The 27,252-nt window shown below is 46.8% G+C and overlaps 6 protein-coding genes across 7 annotated transcripts in view; all 6 read left to right on the top strand.

Moving 5' to 3' along the window:
- The window catches only part of LOC109476928 (angiotensin-converting enzyme 2-like), an 11,025-nt gene extending 3,591 nt beyond the window's left edge, over nucleotides 1-7,434 (top strand). Inside the window, exons 2-13 of one of the 2 annotated variants that reach the window (XM_019777956.1) lie at nucleotides 1,185-1,331; nucleotides 2,338-2,431; nucleotides 2,805-2,948; nucleotides 3,208-3,396; nucleotides 3,785-3,882; nucleotides 4,074-4,243; nucleotides 4,614-4,837; nucleotides 5,265-5,409; nucleotides 5,520-5,618; nucleotides 6,071-6,193; nucleotides 6,415-6,593; nucleotides 6,884-7,434. In XM_019777956.1, coding sequence (XP_019633515.1) covers nucleotides 1,185-1,331; nucleotides 2,338-2,431; nucleotides 2,805-2,948; nucleotides 3,208-3,396; nucleotides 3,785-3,882; nucleotides 4,074-4,243; nucleotides 4,614-4,837; nucleotides 5,265-5,409; nucleotides 5,520-5,618; nucleotides 6,071-6,193; nucleotides 6,415-6,593; nucleotides 6,884-6,963 — 1,692 coding nt within the window. In that variant the 3' untranslated portion in view covers nucleotides 6,964-7,434. The remainder of the gene's footprint in view (nucleotides 1-1,184; nucleotides 1,332-2,337; nucleotides 2,432-2,804; nucleotides 2,949-3,207; nucleotides 3,397-3,784; nucleotides 3,883-4,073; nucleotides 4,244-4,613; nucleotides 4,838-5,264; nucleotides 5,410-5,519; nucleotides 5,619-6,070; nucleotides 6,194-6,414; nucleotides 6,594-6,883) is intronic. The other variant, XM_019777948.1, reaches the window with a different exon arrangement.
- Nucleotides 7,435-8,169: 735 nt separating this feature from the next.
- LOC109475872 (acetylcholinesterase-like) lies at nucleotides 8,170-8,478 on the top strand. Its single transcript, XM_019776683.1, has one exon. The coding sequence runs from the start codon at nucleotides 8,170-8,172 to the stop codon at nucleotides 8,476-8,478; it is 309 nt and encodes a 102-aa protein (XP_019632242.1).
- Nucleotides 8,479-8,536: 58 nt separating this feature from the next.
- On the top strand, nucleotides 8,537-11,278 carry LOC109476946 (cholinesterase 2-like). The gene is made up of 4 exons (XM_019777968.1): nucleotides 8,537-8,989; nucleotides 9,142-9,964; nucleotides 10,382-10,542; nucleotides 10,773-11,278. Exons 1-4 carry the CDS (start codon nucleotides 8,722-8,724, stop codon nucleotides 10,850-10,852), a joined length of 1,332 nt encoding a protein of 443 aa, XP_019633527.1. The 5' UTR covers nucleotides 8,537-8,721; the 3' UTR covers nucleotides 10,853-11,278.
- A 5,722-nt stretch (nucleotides 11,279-17,000) lies between these two features.
- On the top strand, nucleotides 17,001-19,415 carry LOC109475926 (cholinesterase 2-like). Its single transcript, XM_019776742.1, has 4 exons — nucleotides 17,001-17,628; nucleotides 17,802-18,624; nucleotides 18,743-18,903; nucleotides 19,271-19,415. Exons 1-4 carry the CDS (start codon nucleotides 17,001-17,003, stop codon nucleotides 19,393-19,395), a joined length of 1,737 nt encoding a protein of 578 aa, XP_019632301.1. The 3' UTR covers nucleotides 19,396-19,415.
- A 956-nt stretch (nucleotides 19,416-20,371) lies between these two features.
- Nucleotides 20,372-23,691, top strand: LOC109476957. Its single transcript, XM_019777979.1, has one exon. The coding sequence runs from the start codon at nucleotides 20,724-20,726 to the stop codon at nucleotides 23,679-23,681; it is 2,958 nt and encodes a 985-aa protein (XP_019633538.1). The 5' UTR covers nucleotides 20,372-20,723; the 3' UTR covers nucleotides 23,682-23,691.
- An 856-nt stretch (nucleotides 23,692-24,547) lies between these two features.
- On the top strand, nucleotides 24,548-26,846 carry LOC109475937 (platelet glycoprotein V-like). Its single transcript, XM_019776750.1, has 2 exons — nucleotides 24,548-25,672; nucleotides 26,026-26,846. Exons 1-2 carry the CDS (start codon nucleotides 24,648-24,650, stop codon nucleotides 26,519-26,521), a joined length of 1,521 nt encoding a protein of 506 aa, XP_019632309.1. The 5' UTR covers nucleotides 24,548-24,647; the 3' UTR covers nucleotides 26,522-26,846.
- The last annotated feature ends 406 nt before the right edge of the window (nucleotides 26,847-27,252 follow it).

Below are 27,252 nucleotides of genomic sequence, written 5' to 3'. Positions count from 1 at the left end.
AGGAGTGATAATGAAGACGTCTAGACTGACAAGGGAAGCCACGTGATGTCACGTACGATTACATTTTGTACTTCTTCATTAAACCATGTCCAAAACGTTTGTTCACATACTGAGGCACTATTAAACTATGAACTTTACATCTGGCATTACTGCCACAACTTGGTACATGAACCATGTTGCCACAGGACTAGCTTCACCTCGCATCTGGGAGAAATCTCTCTTCGCAACATTTGTCGCAATTGCAGCTTGTGTACTCAGGGTTTAGCAAACAGAAGTGTTGACTGAGTACTGTCGTGATGTCGGGCCAAGTTAAGGTAATGGTTCGTTTATCACGAAGACACGCATCAGTTCTATCAAAGTCAACCAGAGCAGTTTTCACTTTTTTTAGTATTAGAAGAGGCTTTAAGATGCACTCTGTCGTCCCACATATCAGAGAAAATAGGCTCAATCTCGTTTATATTGAATACATTCTGCATGCATGTCCATTGAGATGTTACAAATGGGTAATGTTGAAAAAACCTTTTTGAAGTTGGCTTGTTTTTACTCCTCTATTCCTATTTGGCGCATATGCTTAATTTTACTCCCGAAGTTGAATTTTTTTATGTATTGAAGCAACCATATTTACACACAGGCGTGGACACACAACAATACGTCACCTATTACTCCGCTGTACCCGTTACAGGTTGTGTTAAACTGGCTTCTGATGATTGGTCACCTGATGTCAGGCATTGTTCTTCGTGACCTGACATGACCCTGTTCAATTGACCTTTGGCCTACAGTGTATGTTTACACCGAAGTTACAAGACGGTTGCTACACAAGTACATTTGCGATTGACACAGTTGTACACAAGTAGATTATTGTAAGTGTGAATGCTAGCTGATGCAGTGAACAGCGACAACAACAAGGTGGACTTAGAAACAGTCGATTTCAATATTGTAATGAGTTTCCACAGACTTGTTTTGAAACAGGAGTACGGCACATCGAAAGCAATAGGTGTGGAGTACGTCACAGTTTTGACGGATTTAGATAGTATGTGTCTTCAGATTATGAAATGTGTTATCTTCTAAGTCTTAAGACATCTAGATATATAAATATAATGACAAATATCTAGATGCCATTATATCTCCTGGATGCTTAAGATGATTGTATTCATTAACGGTCTTCCTCGTTTTCCCTGCCGCAGCTGGAGAAAAGTCTGGCGCTGACGGAGTTCGAGGCCGAGGCTTACGTCAACAAGACCAGCTTCAACACCACAGGCTTCCCTGATGACGTCATCAGAGAGTTCGACTTTCTGGGGAGCGCGCCTCAAGAAGGGGACACGGCACGACGGGTCAGTTTCTTTTTCTATCTCTCTAGTCTTTTCATTTGCTTAGCTTCAGCTAATTTTTCTCCCCTCTTTCATTTCTCATCGAAGCTCCTCTGTCCCCCTTCCCTTCTTCTTCTTCTCTTTGTCGTCTGCTATCTTATTACCTCCATGAAAAATGGAGGTATTGTTTTTGGCGTGTCTGTCTGTATGTATGTATGTATGTATGTCTGTGTGTGTGTCTGTCTGTGTGTGTTTCCGCAACTTTGTGGTCAGCATAACTTCAGAACGCCTTTATGGATTATGATGATATTTGGTATGTCGGTAAGTCTTAGGAAGACGAAGGTCAAGGTCAAATATGGGCCTCCTGGTGGATGACCTTGGTACTGCAGCAGAACTTCCGGTTTTCGTATCTTTTGTCCTGAACATGCTATGGTCTTGATGTTTTTATTTGGTGACAGATAGCTTTTCCTGTCAGGAATTAGTGGTGTGAGTTTGGTCCCCCTAGCAGCTTGTTCTGGAACTGCAGGGCACTTTCTGGCGAAATGTTTAAAAGCCAATAAGTCCAGATAGGAACAACGTATTTTCATAATTTTTGGTGTGTAGGTAGCTGAGAGAGAGATGTACATGATTAAATGCAAATTATGCAAATGAGGACTTTATTTGCATAATTAATGAGGAAATTCTATGATTACAGTGTTTTACATTATACTACTTTCATACATGTAATGTATGCAACCTATGGCAGGCAGAACATCAACAGATACTAATTATGCAAATGTGCACCATACAAGATTGAGTTAGCCTTCTTTGCAGACTTCTGATGCGGCGGCGTTAATTTATTCGGGGAGCGACGCGAGTTTTGCCGCCAAGGGCAAGGGCCGAAATTGCCGCCGGGGTTTTTGTCGGGGAGAGACGATTACTTCCCATCAAGGTGTTCGCGCAGACGACGCAGGTGCGTACTTGTGGGCCACCGTATACGTAGATAACGATTACAGCGCTGACATAAAACGGTTCCCCTGTACCCGTACAGCTGCAGGAGACGCTGTCCGAGATGGGGCGGATCTACGCCGTCGGCCAGGTGTGCGACCAGGACGATCCGGACAACTGCCGAGAGCTGGAGCCGGGTGGGTTTGCGTTCTGCTGAAACTGTTCTCTCCCGGGGAAGTTTGTATTACAAAGTGATGATAATTAAAAATAAAGCCGTATTAGAAATGCCAACGTTAGGCAGGATGGCAAAAGGCTAAACACGCAGGATGTATATTTTGTACGTATACAGCAAGGCCTTACGTGCCAGGAAGACTGTAGTGTCCCCCGTCCCAGTCAGGTGACAGTTTAATCTATATGGTGTAGATTTCCTGTGAGGGAAAAGTCAAAATTTGTTTATAGGTCTATAATGAAACCAAACTTTCTACTATATGAATGTATGTTATCATCGATACGCCCGACCGCAATAAAACCAATCATATATGTCATATCAATCTATTCCTGTCGTGACAGGTTTGACGGAGATCATGGCGACATCACGTGACTACGAGGAGCGGTTGTGGGTGTGGGTCGGCTGGCGTGACGCCGTCAGTAAGGCCATCAGACCGCATTACGTCACCTACGTCGACCTTAAGAACCAGATCGCCCGAGCAAACGGTGCGTCACCTGACGCGTCTCAAATCACGTCACGTCACGTCACGTCAGCAGATTTTATTACCGATTTTAAATCGATCCCTCGACGTTATTTCTGAATTACTGATTTACTCCCTCCTGACACCTGGAACCGTAAGAATATCGTAAGAAGGAAGACTGTATCGTCCCCCGTCTCGGTAGAGTGCGCATCGCTTGTGATGGAAAATTCTAACTTTGTTCAGCATTTTCTAAATATTGAATAATACATGGTGTGTCTCTGTAGGGTACACTGATTACGGTGACCAGTGGCGGTGGAAGTATGAGACGGACACGTTCGAACAGGACATGTTGGATATCTGGGAGGAAGTCAAGCCGTTCTACCTGCAGCTGCACGCCTACGTACGCCGGAAGTTGTATGACGTGTACGGCGACAAGATCAACCTGAGAGGACCACTTCCGGAACACCTGCTGGGTAGGACTGATCATATGAGGGCCGCTTTATGTTAGGATGACGAGTCTTTCTGAGACCCTCGTAAAAAGACTACAACAGAATATGCTAAATGGGAATATGCCGTAAGCGTACGTCATGTAACATATGTAAAATGTCAGGTAACAGATCGAACTATAGCTAGATGTACTACAACCTTTAATAAACATCCTGAACATATTAAACGTGTTATTTTGGCGCTCCATCGGCCTCGCATGAAAATGTAGGATTCATGCAATGAAATCCTGGTGAATTGGTCTGAAAAAATGGTATACTAGTATTTTCACTGACATTTTGTGTTTTTGTCCACATATTGATGATACAAAATGGGGCCATTATGTTTATACCAACGTTTTCTGCCGTAATTCTGTAGGTGACATGTGGGGGCGCTTCTGGACAAACCTGTACAGTCTGACGGTCCCCTTCCCGGACAAGGAGAGTCTTGACGTCACACCCGCCATGTTGGAACAGGTCAGGTCTAACGTTTACTGCTTTAATAGCTGAAAAGAAAACTGCCAAACTGAAAGAAAAATTTTCCCGACCCGCAACACAGCAAAACAGTACTGTTTATCATATAATACAATGTATGTGGACTGAAACAATTTCTATTGATTCTCTGTCAATGCTTGGGAGTGCCAACGCCCTCTATCACGTTTGTGTAGAACTACACCATCATGAGGATGTACGAAGTGTCGGAGGAGTTTTTCGGGTCTCTCGGCCTCCTGCCGCTGCCCAGCCGGTTCTTTGAGCGGTCCATGCTACAGAGGCCCACCGACAGAGAGGTCGCCTGTCACGCCACCGCCTGGGACTTCTACGATGGAGAAGACTTCAGGTAGACCTTTTACCTACCCTCAGTAAGGGCCCGGGCACGCACGACGTTCAATCGGGAAAACTGAGAGCATCTTGGGGATAATGGTGCATGTGTTCTCCGAATTTAGCGGTCTTGGGACGGAAAGGCGGTTTGCAAATTGCACGCCATCAACATCTTAGGTAGTACTCTGCTTATCATATACCACTTCCTAATACTATCGTTTTTATTTATTTCCCCGGACGAACAATCTTCTCAACTGAATGAACAAATAACGGACGTGGCTTCGTGATAGTTTTAGCGGCGTACAAGCACACGTCCGCCGCATCTTGTTATCTTATAACGTAACGGATAATTGCTGATGTGAAAAAATGCAATTTTCCCTCCTCTCCAGGATCCGTATGTGCACGAAGGTGGACATGGAGGACCTTCTCACCATCCACCACGAGATGGGACACACGCAGTACCAGATGCAGTACGCCCACCTGCCGCTAGTTTTTCGGGACGGCGCGAACGACGCGTTCCACGAGGCTGTTGGGGAGGTGTTGGCTTTGTCCGCGGCTACTCCGCAGCACCTGCACGCCATCGGGCTGCTGGACACCGTGCCGGACGATCCGGGTACGCAATGGAGTTTTACACGAGTTAGGAAATACTGAGGGTTTTCATGAATGTGCTTTCGGCGTCGCCGTTTTATAGGGAATTTCTTTTGAGATAGCCTTTGGCTCTCTGATTTCTGAGGTACAGAAATAAAATAATCGATCTTAAACATTTCCGAAACTGTACCCGAATTTCCCTGAACTACGGAAATTCTAGCTATCTCAACGTATGTTTCTGTAACCAGGAGCCCTTTGTCGCTCCTTGTTAAGTACGACTTCTCGCCACGGTGCTTGTTTACACCGTTGTTAAATCCGATGATGGACTACTTTGCTTTAGACGTATGCTGGAAGTTGATGCCTGTAACATTTGCACCCTCAATTGCAAAGGAATTTACAATAGCATCATCGAACGTATTCAAGATCAGACTACCTTACTTTTGCTGTTCCAGATGCGGACATCAACTTCCTGCTGCTGCAGGGCCTGAACATGATCGCGACGCTGCCGTTCAGCCTGGTGCAGGACCTGTGGCGCTGGCGGGTCTTCAGCGGCGAGATCCCCAAGAACGAGTGGAACAAGAAATACTGGGAGATGAAGTACGTAGATAAATGTGGTGTGTATGTCAGTGTTTGTGTGTGTGCGTGACTGTGTGTGTGTGTCTGAAAGTTAAATGTAGTGTGATCCTGACTGACCATGGTTCCCGCAGGGCTGAGATAGTGGGCGTGGTGCCGCCGGTAGAGAGGGGGGAGGACCAGCTGGACATCACCTCCATCTACCACGTGGCCAACGACTTTGACATGATCAGGTGAGACTAGGATAAAGTACTAAATAAAGCCTGTTAACACATTAACAAACTTCTCCAAAAAAGCAGGCACATGCACGCATTTCGTATGTTTGCTGTAATAGTAGGTAAGAAGTCGGCGCCGTCCCCATCCAGGACACAGGTAGAATATACTCGCTGAACTTCCAAAAGACATCTTTAATATATAACAGATCCGCACACTTCTCAGGTGTGCTGTAAGTAGTAGGTAATCGTTTAGTATCGCCCCCCCCCCGTCTTAGTGCAGTAAACATTGACGGTCTTTCGTGCTCCAACAGAAGGTAGAGACTGAGAGAGCGTGCGAAGCTAAAAAAAGTCTGGCATCCAGGTTATATACCGAAGCTATTATCTCATTTATCCACGTTTAAATAGTCGTCTTCACGTTACAACTTTATCCAGCCCTGTACGGATCTGAAGTGAGAGTGTGTTATCCACAGGTACTACGCCCGGACCATTATTGAGTTCCAGTTCCAGAAGGCGATGTGTGACGAGGCTGGCATCACCGAGCCGCTCTACAAGTGCGACATCTACAACTCACATGCCGCGGGGACCAAGCTGGCGTGAGTACATTACTTTTCTTACACACCATTTCTTTCACAACAAGAAATCGGGCATCCGACTTGGTGATTTATTGGAATAACCGAAATTATTAAGCGACGTACCATAATAGGTACTAGCCTGAAAACTATGCAGGGTTGGAGCTCCTGCAATCTTCCCCTTCCTTGGCCCAGTAAAATTATGCAGCAGATAACGGTGTTGTTTTGTTTGTTGTTAATTCCAGGAACATGTTGCGGCTGGGCCGGTCCAGGCCGTGGCCTGAAGCCATGGAGGCGATGACGGGACAGCGGAAGATGCTGGCGAATTCCTGGAAGGCGTACTTCCAGCCGCTGTACGTCTGGCTGCAAGAGAAGAACAGGGAGAATGGAGACGTGCCGGGCTGGGACGTGAACTGGAGACCAGGTGCGACTCATACCTGACAACACAGCTTATAGATATATACTGTGTTCTCTAGCTGCCATAGAAGGTAGAACAAATAGGTATATAATGGCGACAGGTTAATTGCAACGCCATGATTTTCTCTACTTGTCATCTCTTTAAATGTTTATCGTAATCTCTGATCAGTACAGAGACAATGTTGTCACTTCTCACGCCGACCACTATGTTTCTTCCTGTAGTTTCCTGCCTCTTTCTCGTTGTGGACGAAACTTGAATCTTTTCACGCCGTTTCCCGTGTTGTTTCCCCGCCACAGATGCTAGCAGCGCCACCACCACCCTTCCCGCCATCCTCCTGCTCCTCAGCAGTGTCACCGGTCTTCTTCTGTTTGCGTAGATCCGTCCTGCTACCGACGACGTCATCACCGACGTCATCACCGACGTCATCGCCGACGTCATCGCCTTCCCCGTCATCCCAACCGCTGCCATCCGAACCGGAAGTGGATCAAGCGAACCGGAAGAAAAATCAACCGTCGAAACAGACGTCAGATGAGACGTCAGCCTTAGAGAAAGTCGTTTTATTTCAATGTCTGTTTGATAACTTCTGTGACTGATGATTTAGAAATACGTCTGAGCTCAAAGCAGAGTTGACAATTTAACTTGTCGAGATTTTTGTGTCTACTTGTGTACATGTGCAGGATTTCCAATTCTAAGCGTACTAAATGCGTGCCCTGTATACATTTCCTGTCAAATCTAATTGAAATATTTTACAACGAAGAGTTGCTTATTAAATTTAATTGAAATATTTCCCGACGAAGAGTGTACACATTCTTACCGATGTCATTATTAAATATAATAAATGGTTTATTGGTCAAACATTACCCGTGCAATCGCAGCCTTTTATCGCAGCCTGAATTGATGCAGGGTTTACAATGGGTTTACAATCAGATACAAATCAATCAATAATCACAAAAATCACATAATACACATGATACATATAACATATTTGCTCCACACACTTTTGTGGAGCTGTCGCAAGGATTTGTGCGGCTGCCATTCAGCGCCACAAGGTGACCTCAATACGACTTTCCCCAACCGAAGTTAGGTACCCATTCACACCTGGATGGAGTGAGGAAAGTCGTGAAGCATGAAACATGAAGCATATGCATTCGACAAAGTTTCACGGCCTCGCACATTGGGTTCCGTCACATTGTTGTCAGATGAAAACTAAATGGTGTTATTGTCGCCCTTCCGTTTGAGCGGTTAAAATACAAGCCATGAGGCAATATACAATACGGTCGATCCAGGTACATTCGCCAAGGTACAAGTTAAAGTACGTATGCAAATGTGTAATATTTGAGGTGAGTAAAAAGAAACAATTTAACTGTGCAGACAGCTCAAATGAAACGTCAGTCCTTGCAATAAGGCGTATCTATGAACATGTCACTGACAAGTAGTTTGCTCCAGACCAGCATAACTTTGTTGACATTTTCTATAGGCAGTCAGCCAGGGTCAGTCAGTCAATGACGTTTCTTATTCAAATACCGAACAAAGTCCAGATGTAGTATGTAAGTTGAAGGACAAGCTATGAATAGCATCAGCAATGGCGGCAAGAGCAACATCTGTGGTACTGTCGCTTCTAGTGGCAGTATTTCAAGTCTCTAGTTTGTCACCACCGGTTACTCTGACGGCTGGCCCCGTCCGGGGAACCGTCCTGGACGTGTCGGGCACACAGGTGAACGCCTACCTGGGGATTCCCTACGCCAAGCCGCCTGTAGGGGAGCTGCGCTTCAAACCGCCGGTCCCGCCCGACCCTTGGCAAGGAGTCTACAACGCGACGGTGCTGGCGAGGGATTGTTACCAGGAACTTCAAGATGATGAGGTATGCCATGTGATTTACGAAATAAGATAGTCGCACAACTATTAAACGGAGCACGTGAAGACATATCCTCCCAACTGTTTGTTGTTGACAGAGCTATGCGTAATATATCAAGGGAAGAGGTGCTGTTGACAGACGGGGGTCGGGGCGGTTAGCTCATTCGTTAGACTTTAAATACATTGACAGACTTACATTCCACAGGAGGACAACCGCAGTGAGGACTGCTTATACCTGAACGTGTGGCAGTCTCCCTCTCAGCCGCACGATGGCGCTGTTATGGTGTGGATCCATGGGGGAGGGTTCATAACTGGTTCTGCCACCAAATGGGGTTTGGCGGGACAATTTCTGGCTGCCACGGAACACCTTCTGGTCGTCAGCATGAATTACCGGCTGGGGGCCCTGGGGTTCCTGGCCCTCGGGACGGACGATGCCCCAGGGAACATGGGACTGCTGGACCAGCAGCTGGCCTTACAGTGGGTACAGGACAACATAGAGAGGTTCGGGGGGAACCCGGACAGGGTGACCATTTTCGGAAGAAGTGCAGGTTTGATTTCTCTTGGCATTATAAATTATAAATTCACATGAGATGCATATCTTTTAGGGTCTTTTTAGCATCAAGACCAAAGCTGTTACGTCATTGGTCTGTGCACCGTTCGGTTGTCTTCATTCCCATAATGCATCGTCTTATCTGTCCAGGAGCAGCCAGTGTCCACTTCCACCTCCTATCCCCCTCCAGCAGTGGTCTGTACCAGCGCGCCATTCTACAGAGCGGAGCGGCCTTCTGCAACTGGGCCCTTACACCGAGGGACGCCGCCATGGCCCGAGGGCGCGCCCTCGGCTCCGCCCTGGGCTGTCGGCAGCCCGAGGTCCAGGACATGGTGGCCTGTCTGCAAAGTCGTTCTGCGGAGGACATTGTGAACAACCAACCACAGGCTCTTTTGGATTTTGGTTTTACCCCGGTGGTTGATGCGAATTTTCTGCCCTCTCACCCGTCAGATATGGCCGAAGAACGCCCCCCTCCCACTGTTGACGTCATGGCTGGTTTCACAACCAATGAAGGTTCTTTGTTCACAGCTAGGGAAACATCGCTGGGTTTCAACCGTTCAACGGACAGTTTCATCAACAAGAACCAGTACATCAAAACTATCCAAGCGCTCCTGCCGACTCTGAATGAGTTTGGAATCGACGCCGTGGCGTTTGAGTACACGGACTGGCGAGGCCTGGACAACCCGGCAGTGTACCGGGACGCCGCGGAGAACATGGTCGGGGATTACTCCTTCAAGTGCCCGGTGATAGAAGCCAGCCTTGCACGTGCTCGTGTCGGCGGGAAGGTGTACATGTACCAGTTTAACCACGTCGTATCAAATCTGCCACCGTCGTCGTGGACTGGAGCAATGCACAGTTCCGCCTCCTCCTTGGTCTTCGGTTTGCCCCTGAATCCGTCTGAGAATTTTACCCAGGATGAAGATAGACAGTCGAGGAAAATGATGCGATTCTGGACCAACTTTGCGAAGACAGGGTATTTTTTTTATTATGGCTTCTTATTGTGTTCCCTCGTGTTTCTTCTTCTCCGTCTCCTCCTGCCATTTCGTTAAATGGAATCAATTTCTTCATTAACATATAATTTGGCATTAGGGTACAGTGGCCAAATACCCCTAGGCTTTTTTTCTTTTCATTTTCTCGGTAAAGGCTTTTAGAATGGTTTTATTTGGACTATTTGGCTGTGTTATAGGTAATGTACTATAGCAGTGTGTGTTACCATGATTGGAGTGTGACCATATTTAGGCATAGGGCCAGGAGCTCATAGACTATTGTTAAGGTTAACTCTGGTTAAGGTCTGGGAGAAAATAAGATCGTTAGATTATACACAATAGATGAAACACAGGGTCAAAATGTACAAACATTCTGGTCCAAAAGAACTCGATTTCTTCTCTAGGGACCCCAATGATCCTGGGACCGAGACGTGGCCACCCTACAACCAGACGGACCAGTCTTACATCGTGCTGGACACACAGCCGGTCCGAGTTGCGCAGTGGCCCAGGACCAGGCCTTGTGCCTTCTGGCGGGAGTACCTCTGGCAACTGCAGGAACAAACAGGTAAGCTGGTTTCTCTTTTGGATTATAAAATAAACATTTCAAAGTACCCTGATCTACAACATAAGGTAACGTTTAATGACTTAGTAGCAGTAAGTAGCAGTAAAGCAGGGAGGTTAGGGAAAGACTACCCTCCATGGTAGCAAGGTTGTGTTGTGGTCAGGATTGTTGGCTTACGTTCTTAGTTCAAATTTCTGTCAATTGTTTTTCTCCGTGTTGTTTCCCCGCCACAGATGCTAGCAGCGCCACCACCACCCTTCCCGCCATCCTCCTGCTCCTCAGCAGTGTCACCGGTCTTCTTCTGTTTGCGTAGATTCGTCCTGCTACCGACGACGTCATCATCACCGACGTCATCACCGACGTCATCACTGACGTCTCACCAACGTCATCACCGACGTCATCACCGACCATCGCCTTCCCCGTCATCCCAACTGCTGCCATCCGAACCGGAAGTGGATCAAGCGACCCGGAAGAAAAATCAACCGTCGTAACAGACGTCAGATGAGACGTCAGCCTTAGAGAAAGTCGGTTCATTTGAATGTCTGATAACTTGTGTGACTGATGATTTAGAAATACGTCTCAGCTCGATCGAAGCCAAAGTTGGCCACTTGTGCATATGTGTGCAGGCATTCCAACTCTAAGTGTACTAAATGCGTGCCCTGTATACATTGTTTATCAAACTTATTTGAAATATTTCCCAACGGAGAGTTGCTTATTAAACTCATTTGAAATATTTCTCAACGAAGAGTGTACAGATTTCTATTGATGTCATTATTAAAAAGATGGCGATCTCTTTACCTGTTTCTTTACCTCTCACCTTCATCTTCCATGGCATATTTTAGTTCACACTATAGCTGTGGCTCTATTGGATAAGATGCAAGAACCACAATATCGGCGAGACAATATAAAACTAGCATGATACACGTCTCACATATATTACACATGAAGGCTGAAATGATGAGACAGTCGTCCACAGCGAACACACACAATGATGAGGCGGTCATCAGAGAGCACAGAAAACGGATGACGTAGGCGTTAGACTTTATGACTAATGAAACATGTGGGCCTGCCTTCCACATGACAAAAACCGCAAGGAGGACTGCCTGTACTTGAACGTGTGGCTGCAGTTCACCTCCCAGCTGCTCGGGTTTGCAGGGACGTCCGGACAGGACATGGTGCAGATCGATATCATGGAAAGGCAGGAGGTACATGTAGGAACGCATACAAAAATCTGAGTCATTCAAAAAGGCGTGAAAAAGTTTTGGTGTAGTTGAACGAAAGATTAGATTTTGGATCCCCTAGCTACTCGTTATGGTACTGCAGCTGAAGTTCCGATTTGTGATCTCGTGATCTGGGCATGCTTGATCAGTCACGAATTTTGGATGGTAGGTAGCTCTCAATCTGCAAGCAGATCATATGGTGACAAGGCAGTATCCATTGGCTAGAGGAGTGTCCATTAGCCAAATGGGTAATGGACTACTACTAATGGACACTCCTATGGACAATGGATACTGCCTTGCCACCGTATGATCTACTTGGAGATTAAGTAGCTCTTGGGCAAGGGAAGAAGTGACGTGAAACTGCAGGAGCATTTGTCAAATAAATGAGAAAAGGCAATAATTCCATATTGCTAACTGCATGGAATTTCATACTTGTGGCATTTGGAACTTAGGTGAAGGCGAACATCACTAAACATAACTTATCAAAATCAGCTCATTTGCATAATATTTTGGAAATTCTAGAATAGCCCTCTTTCATAGGATGAGACTGTCATAAGGTATGATCAACTGATAAACGAGGACCTTGTGTTCATAATCAATGATAAACATTAATAATCCGTCAACATTCGTCACTGTTAACATCATTTGGCGAAGGTGTGAGGTCGTTGAACTCTAATTTCAAATGCAAATGTTTATTGTGTCCAACATTGAACAAGATAGTACAACAAAACACACGCCGTTACGTACGTGCATCAGTCTTCTGGCTATTGAAAAAAATCCCATCTTTCAGTGGAAAGGGAATTAACGAAGATTACATACTATTTAGAGGTGGTGCTGTATACTTTACATATCGATTTACTTTAGACCATGTGCAATAACTTATAACGTAATAATACGTAACGTGGTAAGTAGAAATGTAGTGGGTAGAAAAATCTAACCCATTTGTGTGGTATCCAAGAAAAAACTACAAACTTTTCGAATGAATTCAGATCACTTTTCCATTGGACAGTTATGGACGTGATGAACTAGATAGATATTTTGTTTACACATGTACATGAAATAACCCTGGTGCTTAAAAATGGAGAAAATTAACGTTAATTTTGTATGTAATAATTATGTTTCAAATTATAATTAAGGAGTTGATTCTTTTGACTTCTGCATGGTAACCATTCTCCCCTGTCCGGTTTATTAAGTGTGTTTTACCGACCCAATAATCACCCTATATAATATATATTTTTCCCTTGGCAGCCTTTTTCATTGAATCCGATCCCGTTAAACCCGGAGCGTGCGCTACTGGGACTGGGCGGACGGGCAACACTCCTAGCACCGTAGAGATACCGGGGATACTATGATGGAATGGCTACCACCTGTTTTTTCTTTGACAAAAACAACTTTCGTTTCTAAGATTAAAAATACGGCTTCAAAGCCTTCCTCCCACACACGGTGGATTCATACTTCAAATTACCCACGTGTTACATCTATAGATCTAAGATAGCCACAGACTAATACCTGTAGTAAGTGTTTTGTTGTTGTCCTAAGAATACGTAAACAGATGTTTAAATTTGCCTCAGGTATAACAAACGCCCGGCCATAAATAATCCACCCGTTAAAACAAGACCCTGTGATATCGTTAGGCATGTGTCTGACAGATGCTGGTACACTAGAGCAGTTTGGAATACGTCAGTAATATAGCCAACTGAACACATGTAGTAAAACCCTACCGGAAACCACTTCTACAAATCTCGATTTCCTACATTGTTACAAGATTCTCGGGAACACATAACGGTTTACTACCCTACATCGTGAATGATGACTCCCCCTAAACAAGCTCACTCAAAACAGCACCCAGCTACATGTTGTACTCCTGCTCAATCTGCCCTTTGACCTGGTCAGTCATTGGCTGTGCAGAAGGAGCGGAAACACCAGGCGTTCCGTGTGGGCTGCAGGGCACACCTGACGACGCCTCTCAGGTTACCACAATGTCGGCTGAAACAAACAGAACAAAACAAAACAAAACAGAGAACGTCAGTTCTTGTTAGCCAATAGAAGTACGTTTTCGTGTCACATTGTTTTGACATTTGATTTCTTTCGTTTTTCTCATTAGATAGAGATTACTTATCTTCATGCCTTGCTATAGATTTTGCTTCTACTTACGTATTTTGGATACGTGGTTTATGTTTTTATCAGTTGCTGCATGCTATTCCTTTTTCATTATGTATTGTTCATGTAAAATACAATAAACAAATTGTTACTTTTCTCTGCATAACGGCCCTCTGTATTCTGCTCCTTAACCATCTTTAGGCCATCTCGTGATTTTTAAATACTAACTTGCGCTCCTGCATCGGGTAGTAAGCCTTCCCGTCCGCCAGCCAGCCGCAGTCACACCGTTGCAGCCCGCCCTGCCAGGCCTCGTGCAGCTGGTCATAGGTCGCCAGGACGGCTTTCTTCTCTGCGCATGCCTGGCGAGCTTCATCCAAGCTGTACCTGTACCTGCCCTTTGGTGACGTCACGTGGAACAGCTTTCCTGCAAAAAAACGCCAATTGTTACTAAACAGCACGTAATCAAACGAAAACATCGACACCGGAGTTTCACCATGTACTCTATGAACGCTTTTTACTGGAATGTGTATTTTCCATCATAGTACTTTTTCAGTACTTTGCAGGGGAAGTTATATTGCGAGCTACCTGTGTATGACCTTTTTGTGATTTGTGGTCAAGAAATCCCCCCCCCCCCACACGTTCTGTAACTCAACTGTACACACCTCGGTCCGGCGCTGCCTTGCACAGGGCAGTTGTCAGGTTCGCCAGCTGAGTGCGGAGGGTTCGCTCCTGGTCCAGCTGCTCCTGAAGAAGGGTGGACACTCGGTTCTGCAGACGGCTGACCCGGGCTGCGCGGCTCTCAATGGTCGAGAGTTGAGGGCTGGTGCGATCTTGAAAAGCTTCTTCAGTCATTGTGCGGCAGAAGAGTGCAGATCGGTTGTGGATCTCTTTCAAGACCAATTTCACAACCTGGCGTTGAGATGCAAAATATCCGTCGAGTCAGTACAAAGTTTGAGAGCATTGTGATAATTTAATGAATTGTAAGAATTGTTGACCATCACACTTTCTCATCTTTCTCATAATGTAGCCACTAGTCAGATAGTGTGCATGTTTCCGACTGCTTTGACACAGCATAATTCACTGTAAGAGCAACCGAGACACAAAAAAACCCTCACCGAATCCACATCCGGATGTGGAGTGTTGATGTGCCACAGAGTGAGCGCCAGAGTCGATGTCATTATTATAATTGCCATGACGACAATCGTCTTGACAACGGTAACCGGCGGTGGCAGAAAACCACTTGCCCGGCTACACAAGCCACGTTCTTCATCTGCGACACCTGTAGCAAAGGAGATAGTTGACAATGCTGAACTTATAAATAACTTTGCCCAATCTCTCCCTCCAACCTCTTTTTCTCTAACACGCCACTCCCCCCCCATACACAAATGTACAATAAGGGTCTTTTATCATTCAATCATTCATTCAGGTCCACTATCCTATGTAATACTGACCTGAACACCCGACAGGACCGTACATGGGGTTACTATTAAGCTGGTTGATGACATCATGTTCATCTCCAATTGATGTCTTCCCTTCTTCGGTTTCATCCTGCCGCCCGTTTGGTCCGCGGATTCGGGGATCGCCTGGAACATGGAAAAAAGTTTACTACATGTATATGTGAAACTTGTTTGCCACAATATGCCTTTTACTCTTTTGTTTATTTCAGAACACCAAGTAACCAGCAAATTCGGCTTATCGAGATACCGTTTCAATGAGCTGTCTTCAAGTGTCTCATTATTCTAGTTCTACACCTAGCCACTTTTTTTATGGTCCCTTAGATAATTTTCGCAAACATTAAAAATCCTGTCATAGTAACCACCTGACCATATAGTTTTGACTGCCGTACTGACCAGAAGTATCGTAGGAGCCTCCAGTGGGGCTGGCATACATGGGATTGATGAATTCCTGGACATTTTCACCGGCCGTCTCTTCGGTTCTGTCCTGTGCCATGGCAGCAGGACCGACAGAATCACCAGGGACGGTTTGTGAACACTACGTACTGTGTACGGAGAATTAATCAGAAATAGTCTACGGTACTCCGACACTATAGAGGGATTAATTTGAATGCAGTTTATTAATCAATTTTGGTCTTTTATGTCGCCTCTGTAAAGACTTTCGGTGGGATGAACAAAAGGCTCACAGAGTGACGCATACAAAATATTCCTTTTTCTTCTGAGAAAAGGCAATTGGATAGTCTACAGTGTTATTTTAGTAAGAGTTAAAGGTAAGGAATGATAATACAATATCATTTGTAATGTACGTTGTGTTTGAAATCATATGTATATATATATGATGCAATACATTGTTTACGTACGTATGTCCTGACCCTGGTGCTTTTGAAAATGAGATGAAGAAATTTACAACTTCTTTCTTACAGCCTATCTTTCAAGCCAGAGTTACTAATAGAATCCGACCCTGTTCAACCCGGGTAATGCGGTAATGGGACTGGGCGGACGGGCAACACTTCTAGCACCGTAGAGATACCGGGGATGCCATGATGGTATGGCCACCAGGCTTCCACTTTGCTCTTTCTTTGACAAAAGCAACTTTGATTTCAGTGATTAAAAATTCGGCTTCAAAGCCTTCCTCCCCCACACGGTGGATTCATACGTCAAATTATCCACGTGTTACATCTGAGACAGCCGCAGACTAATACCTGTAGTAAGTGTTTTGTTGTTATCCGGAGAACAGGTAAACGGGCACTCCTCAGTTCTCCGCCCTCCCTCCGCCGTAAATTGTAAACAGGTAAAAAATGAATGAGTGGCACTTTAAGAACCCTGGCGATAGGCATGTGCCATAGAGATGTATGTACACTAGAGGCTATATCAGATACAGGCCACTCAGGGTTAGAAATGAAATAACATGACACATGAAAACATCACATTGTGCAACATCACCATGACTTGTAACGTAGGTTTATAACCTTGAAAATAACAACGATTAAGCAACGATAAACAGTTCTGTGTAATGGGCTTTGCATTTACCACTTAAAGCAATGCTGGTCTCGTGTGGGCTTCTCGACTGCACACTGTGACTGTGCCTAGCCTGCTCCGTCCTGATAGCAATGTTTTCTCACCCCGATCAAAGTCTACCTATTTGAAGTGAGGTCATAGGCGGGTCGCAAACTGCGCTATACAAGCAATGGCTGGTAATGGTACGACATGTGTGGTACTGTCGCTTCTGGCGACGGTGTTATCTGTCTGTAGTTTGGAGCCGCTGGTTGATCTGCCGGCTGGCCCCGTCCGGGGAACCGTCCTGGACGTGTCGGGCACACAGGTGAACGCCTACCTGGGGATTCCCTACGCCAAGCCGCCTGTAGGGGAGCTGCGCTTCAAGCCGCCGGTCCCGCCCGACCCTTGGCAGGGAGTCTACAACGCGACGGAAATGCCCAGGAGTTGTTATCAGAAGCTAGGCCTCTACAACCCAACGGATCGTAGCGAGGACTGCCTGTACGTGAACGTGTGGCAGCCCCCGTCCCGGCCGCACTACGGCGCTGTGATGGTGTGGATCCATGGGGGAGGGTTTGTCGAAGGGTCAGGTACCGGGGGAGACCGCGGTGTCGGGCGATTCCTGGCCGCCACAGAACACGTTATCGTCGTCAGCATGAACTACCGGCTGGGGGCCCTGGGGTTCCTGGCCCTCGGGACGGACGATGCCCCAGGGAACATGGGACTGCTGGACCAGCAGCTGGCCTTACAGTGGGTACAGGACAACATAGAGAGGTTCGGGGGGAACCCGGACAGGGTGACCATTTTCGGCAATAGTGCAGGTACTTTGTGATATCTTCTTTTCCGCATACATATCATTATAATTCCAATTACTGACATAGCCTTTCAAAGCATATTTAGCACAAAAATTGATTGAGCTGTCGTTGAAACTCGACGCATTGTGTGTTCCGTCGTAATTTTTTTTCAATCTGTCAACGCTTCTCTCTCGCTCCAGGTGGCGCTAGTGCCCACTTCCACCTTCTGTCCCCCTCCAGCAGTAGTCTGTACCAGCGCGCCATTCTACAGAGCGGAGCGGCCTTCTGCAACTGGGCCCTTACACCGAGGGACGTCGCCATGGCCCGAGGCCGCGCCCTCGGCTCCGCCCTGGGCTGTCGGCAGCCCGAGGTCCAGGACATGGTGGCGTGTCTGCAAAGTCGTTCTGCGGAGGACATTGTGAACAACCAACCACAGGCTCTTTTGGATTTTGGTTTTACCCCGGTGGTTGATGGGAATTTTCTGCCCTCTCACCCGTCAGATATGGCCGAAGAACGTCCCCCTCCCACTGTTGACGTCATGGCTGGTTTCACAACCAATGAAGGTTCTTTGTTCATAGCTAGGGAAACATCGCTGGGTTTCAACCGTTCAACGGACAGTTTCATCAACAAGAACCAGTACATCAAAACTATCCAAGCGCTCCTGCCGACTCTGAATGAGTTTGGAACCGACGCTGTGGCGTTTGAGTACACGGACTGGCGAGGCCTGGACAACCCGGCAGTGTACCGGGACGCCGCGGAGAACATGGTCGGGGATTACTCCTTCAAGTGCCCGGTGATAGAAGCCAGCCTTGCACGTGCTCGTGTCGGCGGGAAGGTGTACATGTACCAGTTTAACCACGTCGTATCAACTCTGCCCCCACCGCCATGGACTGGAGCTCAACACACCTCTGAAATCGCAATGGTCTTCGGTTTGCCCCTAGATTCATCTCAGAATTATACCCCAGATGAAGACAGACTATCCAGGACAATGATGCGATTCTGGACCAACTTTGCGAAGACAGGGTAAGGGCTCACTCTTATGCCATTGGAAAGTTGTTTGAAATTATTTGGTGTTAACTACGTATACTTCTATGTGATTTGTAAAAAGTTAGTTTCAAAATAATCTGTATTTTTTCTCTAGGGACCCCAATGATCCTGGGACCGAGACGTGGCCACCCTACAACCAGACGGACCAGTCCTACATCGTACTGGACACACAGCCGGTCCGAGTTGCGCAGTGGCCCAGGACCAGGCCTTGTGCCTTCTGGCGGGAGTACCTCTGGCAACTGCAGGAACAAACAGGTCAGCTGGGGATGTTTGTCTTTGAAATCACACTCGTAGCAGATCTTTTACACTTATGTCGGAGATACTGCAGAATGATTGCGTTATAGAACACATGTACAGCTGGCGGAAACTTCTCATGGTCTGAAAGGAATGTTATAACAAAATCTCATGTTAGAATACAGTTTATAGCTGTCAAACGCTGCTGATCTTTGTCTTGATCGATGATTTAGCCTATCACAAAAGGTCTTAAAACTCTGTGGCATGCCGGCATTACACTAAAAATTAAATAGTAACTTTCTCTCGTCAGAGCGAAGCCAAAATACGTCAAAACAGATGCATCATTATGCTCACCAGAACTGAGATCTGTACCGTCTTGTTGTTTCAGACGTTCTTCTGCACAACCAGGCGGCAGCTACCGGGGGGCAACCGCGGACAGCTCACCTCCCCACCCGACTGTACGTACATGTAGGACTGGGGTTCCTGCTGAAACTGCTTTTCCAACATTGCTGACTGAACTTTAAGACACGAATTAAAACTGATAACGTTGTTTAAAGAGAATATCTGATGTTGTTGGTACATGTAACTAAGAGAAATGAGAGATAATTGTACAAATATGTAAAGTGGAATAATTGAATTTTTGAAATAAAATATTTCAATGTTTGAAAACATGTTACACAATGCCCCTTAAGACAAACTAACAAACAGATTCAGGTGCCCTAAACACAATGTAGCTATGTTTTGCAAGCTGCTTTGCCCTAATGGGGTTATCGACCCTCTACTAGCGCATAAAGGTAGTTTTGCCTCCCAAAACAAAAAAGCGTTGATATGTAAGGAATGCAAGAACAGATCATCAGGGACGACCTTCACTGACATGTAAAAACATGAGCGACAAAATTCACTGAGTCTCAGGTTTAAAACTAAGACTTTCCACTCCATAAAAGATCAGTAGAGCAGCGCCTTTGGCGACTGTACACGTGACTGACAGCAATTATCCCGTGTCTCTGTACGATTTGAGTTGGTCTAGCGCAGTCTACCTAACTCCACTCAAGGTGTACTTTGGTAAATACTTGAATGGATTGTACCGTGGTTGGTGTCTTATTTTCCTGTACTACTAACCAAAATCTATGTAGTTGTTTAGCGATGCTATTTTTACATCATGTTTTGACTGCAACATAGCATAGGTCATCATTAAAGGATCAGCGAGAGAAGGTACTTAAGTACCTGACATTTTAAACGTGCGTTTTAAGCGAGTCGTACTTTTGAGCTGCTGCAATAGCTTGTCCCATAAATAGGTATCTCGGTGAGTTAATTACTGCAAAACCAGTTTTTCAACAGCCGACGGTAGTAAGATGTGCGTGTGTGTGCCTATAAAACCAGTCGACAATCGCGAAGGAATGACAGCTCAAGTTCTCCGAATTTGATGACGAAGGAATTCTGTTTTCAGGTTAAAACCGTGGAAAACGGTGTGAGGTTTTTTCACAAATAGTGTTAAGAGATTCTGTCAGACAAAAGTTTAATGTAACACCCCTACTGGTTGGAATGGTACGTCCCTGAGTTAATGAGTCGGATAATTTGCATGTGTCCGACCTTTTGAGGAAATGACCCAAGAATTGCGGGGACGAATGACAACAACATGTTTGCTCCGAGGTGACGGGAAAATTCTGCAGTTTTTGTACAAACAGTTGCGCCAGAATCGAGTGTGCGTTATCCAAGGTGACCCGCACAATGCTTTACAAGGCCCAGGTCGGCTGGCCTGCGGCGGTTTGTCGGTGGTTTTACCGACCTAGTCTGCCACTTCATGTGGGTTCAACGGCCGACTGACGGGCAAACAGAACAACATGGGAGACCAGACTGTGACAGCACAGGGTGAAGGAGACAAGGACGCTAGTTCGGAAGATGTTGATTCTAAACCACAACGGGCCATTTCAGACATTGGAGCAAAGAACAGGCTGTCGTGGTACAATTTCTTCTCTCGTGGACGCGGGAACGTGTCCGGTGACGTCGCAGGTCAGGAGGCCGCAGCAGACGAGAGTTCGGCGGTTACCGCGGTAGAGTCTGAGACTGACACACCTCAGGCGGGAAGTACTAGCACGCCCACAACAAGCGAAGAACACAGCAGCAGTCTGGAGGACTGGTTCCTGTCGAACGAGGAGGAACACGAGGATTTCATCAGCGAGGTTCAGCTGGACACGCTGGTGATTATGGAGGTGGAGGAGGACGAACCCGTGCGGCCCACACAGCGAGGGGACTGGTACACTCTCCTGTGGCGCTCCCACTCCGAGTCGTCATCAGGGTCGCCCAGTGAAGGCGACAGACGGTGGTCTATAGCAGACGAGTTGGAAGTGTCCCCTGTTCTAACAAAGATAATGGAGGAAGACTATCACGAGAAGGACACTGGCAATAAAAACGGGTTGATGTGTGACCTTGAGCATCTGGAGATGACAAAAGACGGTAGATTTGCTCCCTTGGGCGGTGACCCAGAAGAACCATTGCCGGGGAAACAGGTAGGGACAGAAGCAGGGACAGGGACAGAGGTTCAGAAAGATCTTGTTAGACAGGGACAAATAGAGAAGTCCCTGATGCGCTGGTTAGACGCAGGGTTTCAAGGGAACGTGTTTGTAGAGGAGGCCGAGTGGGAGGACGCGCAGTACGGCACTGACGACAGTTACGGGGAGGGTGACGAGTCCTACGACAGCGATGACGAAGACGAAGACGTGTTTGTTGAAGACATGGCTGAGAGTAGCCCGGAAGCATTCTCGCCGTTTCTACAGGGGCAAGGGTCAGACACACCAAACGAGGCTGTTGTCATCGCTTCGTGTTTCGGTATCGCCGGCCCTTATGTGAGAAGCACCCTTCAACGGCGACTGTCAGTAATCCTGGAACTCTCGGACTCCGACAGCTCGGGAACAGAGCCGAATACAACAGAGCATGAGACAAGCGGACAGGAAGTACACATTGTCGATACAAGGTCTACGTCGGGTAAGCAACCGGCGGAAACCGCAACTACCATGTCAGCCGAAACAAACGTCCACAACTCTGTCGGTTCATCAGAAGGGACTGAAAGCGAGGGGCCCTCTATAAACACGTTACTAGATTGCTCGAGAGAAGATATTGCTACTTTGAATGAGACAGTAGTGCCCGACAGCCTTTGTCCAGCTGGCGCGACGGAGGACAAACCTCCACTCAAGGCAGAAGCGACCAAAGAAGACATCATCCCCTTTTCAGCTGATAGTTCAGCAAAAACAAAGTTTGACACAGAAAATGTACTCTCTGAAGAGACAGAAAATGTTGACACTGAACTTGACACCAGTAATGTAATCGATGTGGACATCTCACTAAGAGTAACGACAGAGGCAAAGCCACCTAGTACAGACACCACCCCCGAGGCAACAGTCATAACTAGCGACAATGAGCTAGACAAAGTAGCACAACCAGCCCACATCGTGCCGTCAGCTATGGTACATTCGGGAGGGGAGACAACAGAGGTCAGGGGTATCGAGAAAAGACAGACCGAACCGGACATTACTGCATCAGTTAAAAATAAAGCTGGCAAACTACTTCGGATGTCTATGACTACTTCCGGTGACAATGATGTGGACGTAAACGAACGGAACGACATCAACGCCAACAATATAAGAACTCTGACTGGTGCTAACGAAGTGGAAACGACAGCGACAGACATCGAAAAATACATCCACATGACGTTAAGTGACCCCAGCAGTGGGATGATTTTCGATATAGATCCCACTGTTGAGACTGTTCCCTGGTCGATTGCAACAGCTGTTCTCAGCGAAAAAGATAGGATGAAAACCCAAAACCAGGACGTGGACGGAACAACAATCAAATGTGAAATCTTTAAACCAGAATCACGTCATGAGAACATTACCAACGAAGAAAGTAGTACAGCAGAACTTTCAGGCTTAGTGGCCGGAGAGGACGCAGGGAAGGACAACGATCGTGAGGACACGGCTGGTACTGACAAAACTGTGAGCAGAATGGAGAGAATTGAAGATAATGGTGGACACGAATTGCAAACTACTGACATCGCCACGCCACTGAAGACCAGTGTGGATGACACAGCTGATACGGCGGAGAAGACAGGGACTGACAGTGTCGCTGATGAACTGGGGAATACACAAACAGACTACACAGAGAGGCTACAGACAACTGACTCTGAAGACACCATGGCTAAAGCAGAGATAACTGAGGCTGAGAAAACTCCTTATAATAGCTGTGATATGGATGCAGGGGACACCATTGATGCTGACAACATCACACCCAGACCAGAGACTACTGACGTCACGACAAAAAGACTACAGACCGTGATGCATGAGGACAAGCCTGCACAGATGGACATCCAGGTCGGCGAGGAACACAGCGGCATTAAGTCGTCAGGGAATGATTCTACGAAAACAGAAACGATCCACAACACCGACGAAACAAAGAGCTCTAGTGCATTTCCACAGGAATTCGGAGCTAAGAAACACTACAGAGAACTGGACAAAATAGAGGGATACGAGATAAACAACTCTGTGCCAGAAATGCAAGTAATGAACGAATGGTTGTCAGCCGTTTTGACAGTAAAGACAGACCAGGTAGTCAGCGAGAGCATCGGTTCTGATTCAGACAGTGAGGATGAGACCAGGTACGCGGTGTTAGACCGTGCTGAGGTGTACGTCTGGTCTGAGTCTGGGTCAGAAAGTGAGGAGGAACATGAGTCTGACAAAGTGGATGTACCGATTCCGGCCGGGGGAAATGTAGGCAAGAATAGGAAGGGTAGATGTGCTGTACAGTAGATAGTTTGCTGATAAGCACGCCTTTGAAAGTAGCCAGAGGTACAAGGAAGGGAAATTCATCATTGAGCTGGCTCACATGACCTTGTGCAAGGTCTCCAACCTTTGTTGACGATATCTTATGTCTTCTGCCACTTGTTATTGTGAAGGCTGGGAAAAGGGGGCGTTCCCTGCAATACGGCGGCAGTAATCGGCGCTAATTATTCTGGGATAAATTATGTAGCTGCAGTAGTTGTACGGGAAGTTTGCCCGCCAGCAATGTAACTGTATCATGAACAAAGGGACGGATTATAAACACTGGCTGTAACTCGTCTGTTCCCTCCGGCACCCAGTCGGACTCTCAATAACAACCGTGCCAAAAAAAGCAAGGTCACCCTGAAGGTATTATCTCTGTCCTGTGGGGTTGGAAAATGAGGGTATCTACCGGGACGCTTTCCGGGTCTAAAATAATTGAATCCCACAAGAACATGAACAATTTGATGCAGTAATTTATAAAATACTTGACCTAACTTGTTCACCGTTGCTTCGGGAAGGTGCGATGTGTGAAAAAGCAGTGCACAGTAATATCGGTAATCAGTAATCAGCGGTGATATCTAATATCTGATGATTCTGGGCAAAGACTTTTGATTGAGCTACAGTTCATCATGCGAGTCTCAGTAGTATTTTAGACAAAGTCTTTGTCATGCCGCTTCTTGCACCGAGTAAACTCAATAAATGACGATGCATGACCTTTTCCCTTTGTTCCCCTTGAGTAATCAGACAAACAAGTGGCGTAAAAAAATAGGGCAAAAGCCAACAACGTCTGTCGTACTTTGGAGTAGGGTGACCTCTGGCCACGTCGTCATTAAAACAGTTACCCAACAGCTATCCCGATATCATCTTCCACTGTGTTCTACTGCAGTGGTCTGGACACTCCGCAGCTTCAACCAGTATTTCTCTAACCCTCCCGACTGTTCTGTTTCTCCCGATATGGTGGCCCTGAAAATTATAGTTCTATTTGTAGCAGGCTTTAGCTTGTTGTCCTCAGCAGCAGCAGGGTGGGAGCCGTGCCCCAAGCCATGTGCGTGCTTCAGTAACGACGGGGAGAAGTACGTGAACTGTAGCCGGGCCGACCTGACGTCTGTCCCCGCCGGGATTCCGACAGACGTGCAGCAACTGCTCCTCTCCGGGAACGGCATCGCTAAGCTCTCCAGAACCGACTTCGCGGGGCTGAAATCACTCGTCGGTATCGACCTCAGCTCCAACCAGCTGACTGACGACGCGATTCTGCCCGGGACGTTCGACGATCTGCCGTTCCTCGGAGTTCTCAACCTGGCCGCGAACGAAAACTTTACCGACGTTCCGAAAAATCTGCCTGCTCAACTCTACACTCTGTACTTCGACTACAACAAGGTCACACGCGTCACCGAGGACAGCTTCAGACACCTGCCCCAACTCGTGTACGTGGACTTTGAAAACAACCAAGTCGAGAACATCGCTCCTGGGAGTTTCGAGTACCAACACCATCTCACAGGTCTGAGTATCGGGTTTAACCAAATCACTGAGCTGCCTGACGGCCTGTTTAAGACGACCAAGCTCCAATACCTCGGCCTAAGGTTTAACCAGCTGACCCGCGTGCCTGTGGACCTTCCCGGTACTCTCACGGACCTGGACCTGGTCGGCAACAAGATCAAGGAGATTCCGTCCCGAGTCTTCTCCAACCTGACGGAACTCCAGACGATCCAGGTCTGGCAGCAGGACACCCTGACGACGATCGGGGACGACGCGTTCGACGGTCTGGGGAAACTGCAGATCCTGGACGCGGATTTCTGCAGCATCGACCGCCTGACGAACGCGACGCTGAGCGGACTGAGCGGCATGTGGGAGCTGTACATGGGCAGCAGCCGGATCCCGTACATCCCGACAGGAGCCTTCCACGATATCAAGAACATCACCACACTCTGGCTGGACGGTAATCAGCTGACCACGCTAGACCCCGTACTTCTAGACACAAAGTAAGTCGTCACCTCCTTTTAAATTTGGTTCTCTATTGGTAAATTGTCCACTGGATTCCTCCGCTCAAATTGATATGTTTGTAGTATAACACATTGTTGACAGCTGGCCAGGTCGAACACACACTTTTAGACACAATGTATAAGATCAGTTCCCTGTTCCTATGTAACATGCATTGGTAATTGACACCTGGCATTAGTTGTTTAACAGCTAAGATTTTACCTTCAATTTCCTATAGTGTTTAAAAACTTCAGAAATCGGGAGGATGTAGGGTCTGTGAAGCAACAACCAAGCTTAAGGCTGGCCATTTTAGTTTTGACCCTCACGGAGTATTTCTCCTTTGCTTTCTGTGCAGAACTCTGCCCCGACTGTCCGAGGTGTTTATCTGGGACAACCCGTGGACATGTGACTGTCACCTCCGCTGGCTGAAGGAACACATCGACAACAACAACACCGCTCCGACCATCGACTCTCCCCACATCATGGTGTGTAACGCACCGCCCAAGCTCAAGGGGCGGGCCTTTGACACCCTCACCCCGAAGGACTTCGTGTGCGAGGACGGGGACTATGACCCGAGTACGGCAAAGTCCAGCCGACCCGGCAGGGTGGAGGTAGTTAGAGACGAGAGAATGCACATGCCGTTCACAGGGGCGGGGAAAAGTCTCCGAGTCCCCACAGTTTGGAGAGATGAGAACATGTCGATCTGTACACCCGCGGTGGTTGATGATTATTCTATCCTGTGCATGGCCGGGGTTGTGCTGTTGTTTCTGTGGGTGGGATTCTCCATGGGGATATTTGTGGGCAAGATACAAAGGTCATTTTCTGAAGGCTTGGATAAAATGCGGTTCTGAATATTATGAAACCGACGTCGTCAGTATAGCCTTCAGCTAGTTATTGTTCTTTTGCTGGTCACACATAACACCTTGCAATTCTTGGTTTTTCTGTATTCCAACCAAATAAAATTTTTCGAAGAAGGTGTTTCAGTGTCTTTCGACGAAGATGTCTGTTGTGACATCCACTCGAGGCACTTTGTATCCGAGCCGGGAGAGGGCGTCTTTGATATTCTCAGTGCAAGGGTCCAGGTCATGCATATGCTTAATGTTCGTTCTCGTCATCCTGCGGTTTGCTCCGACAGGTGGCGCTAAACCTTTATGGACTGGCAACTTTGACAAGGATGGCAGATACGAAGTGGTCTTTTCTAACGTGTCTTTGAGAATCGAGCCTTCATCAGTATCAATAACTCTTTCCATGTAATAAATATTCGCGCTTGCGTATCTCTGCATCTGACTATCTAGGGTTACTTTTCACTAATCCAGATTGTTATCCTATTCTATGATATTCCACGGCGATATATGCTTCCTGTACCTGTTGAAAACTTATCAACAAATAGGTAAGCATAAGAGACAACACTAAAAAGAAATCAGCAGATCTAAAACTTTTCAGGCCAGACTGTCCTCCACATCAGGTTATAGTCCGATTTAGCTGACAATCTTGTTATAAAACGTGTGACGTCACTTCCTGCCCTACATCTCCACCTACACTTCCATCCGTCAGCGCCCGCCGCGGCACTGATATTCTAGTA

Source organism: Branchiostoma belcheri, unplaced genomic scaffold (genome assembly GCF_001625305.1).
Source record: "Branchiostoma belcheri isolate BF01 breed outbred unplaced genomic scaffold, Haploidv18h27 scaffold104, whole genome shotgun sequence".
Taxonomy (NCBI): Eukaryota; Metazoa; Chordata; class Leptocardii; order Amphioxiformes; family Branchiostomatidae; genus Branchiostoma; species Branchiostoma belcheri.
Note: the sequence above shows the minus strand (reverse complement) of the source record. Positions and strands in the feature narration are given on the sequence as shown.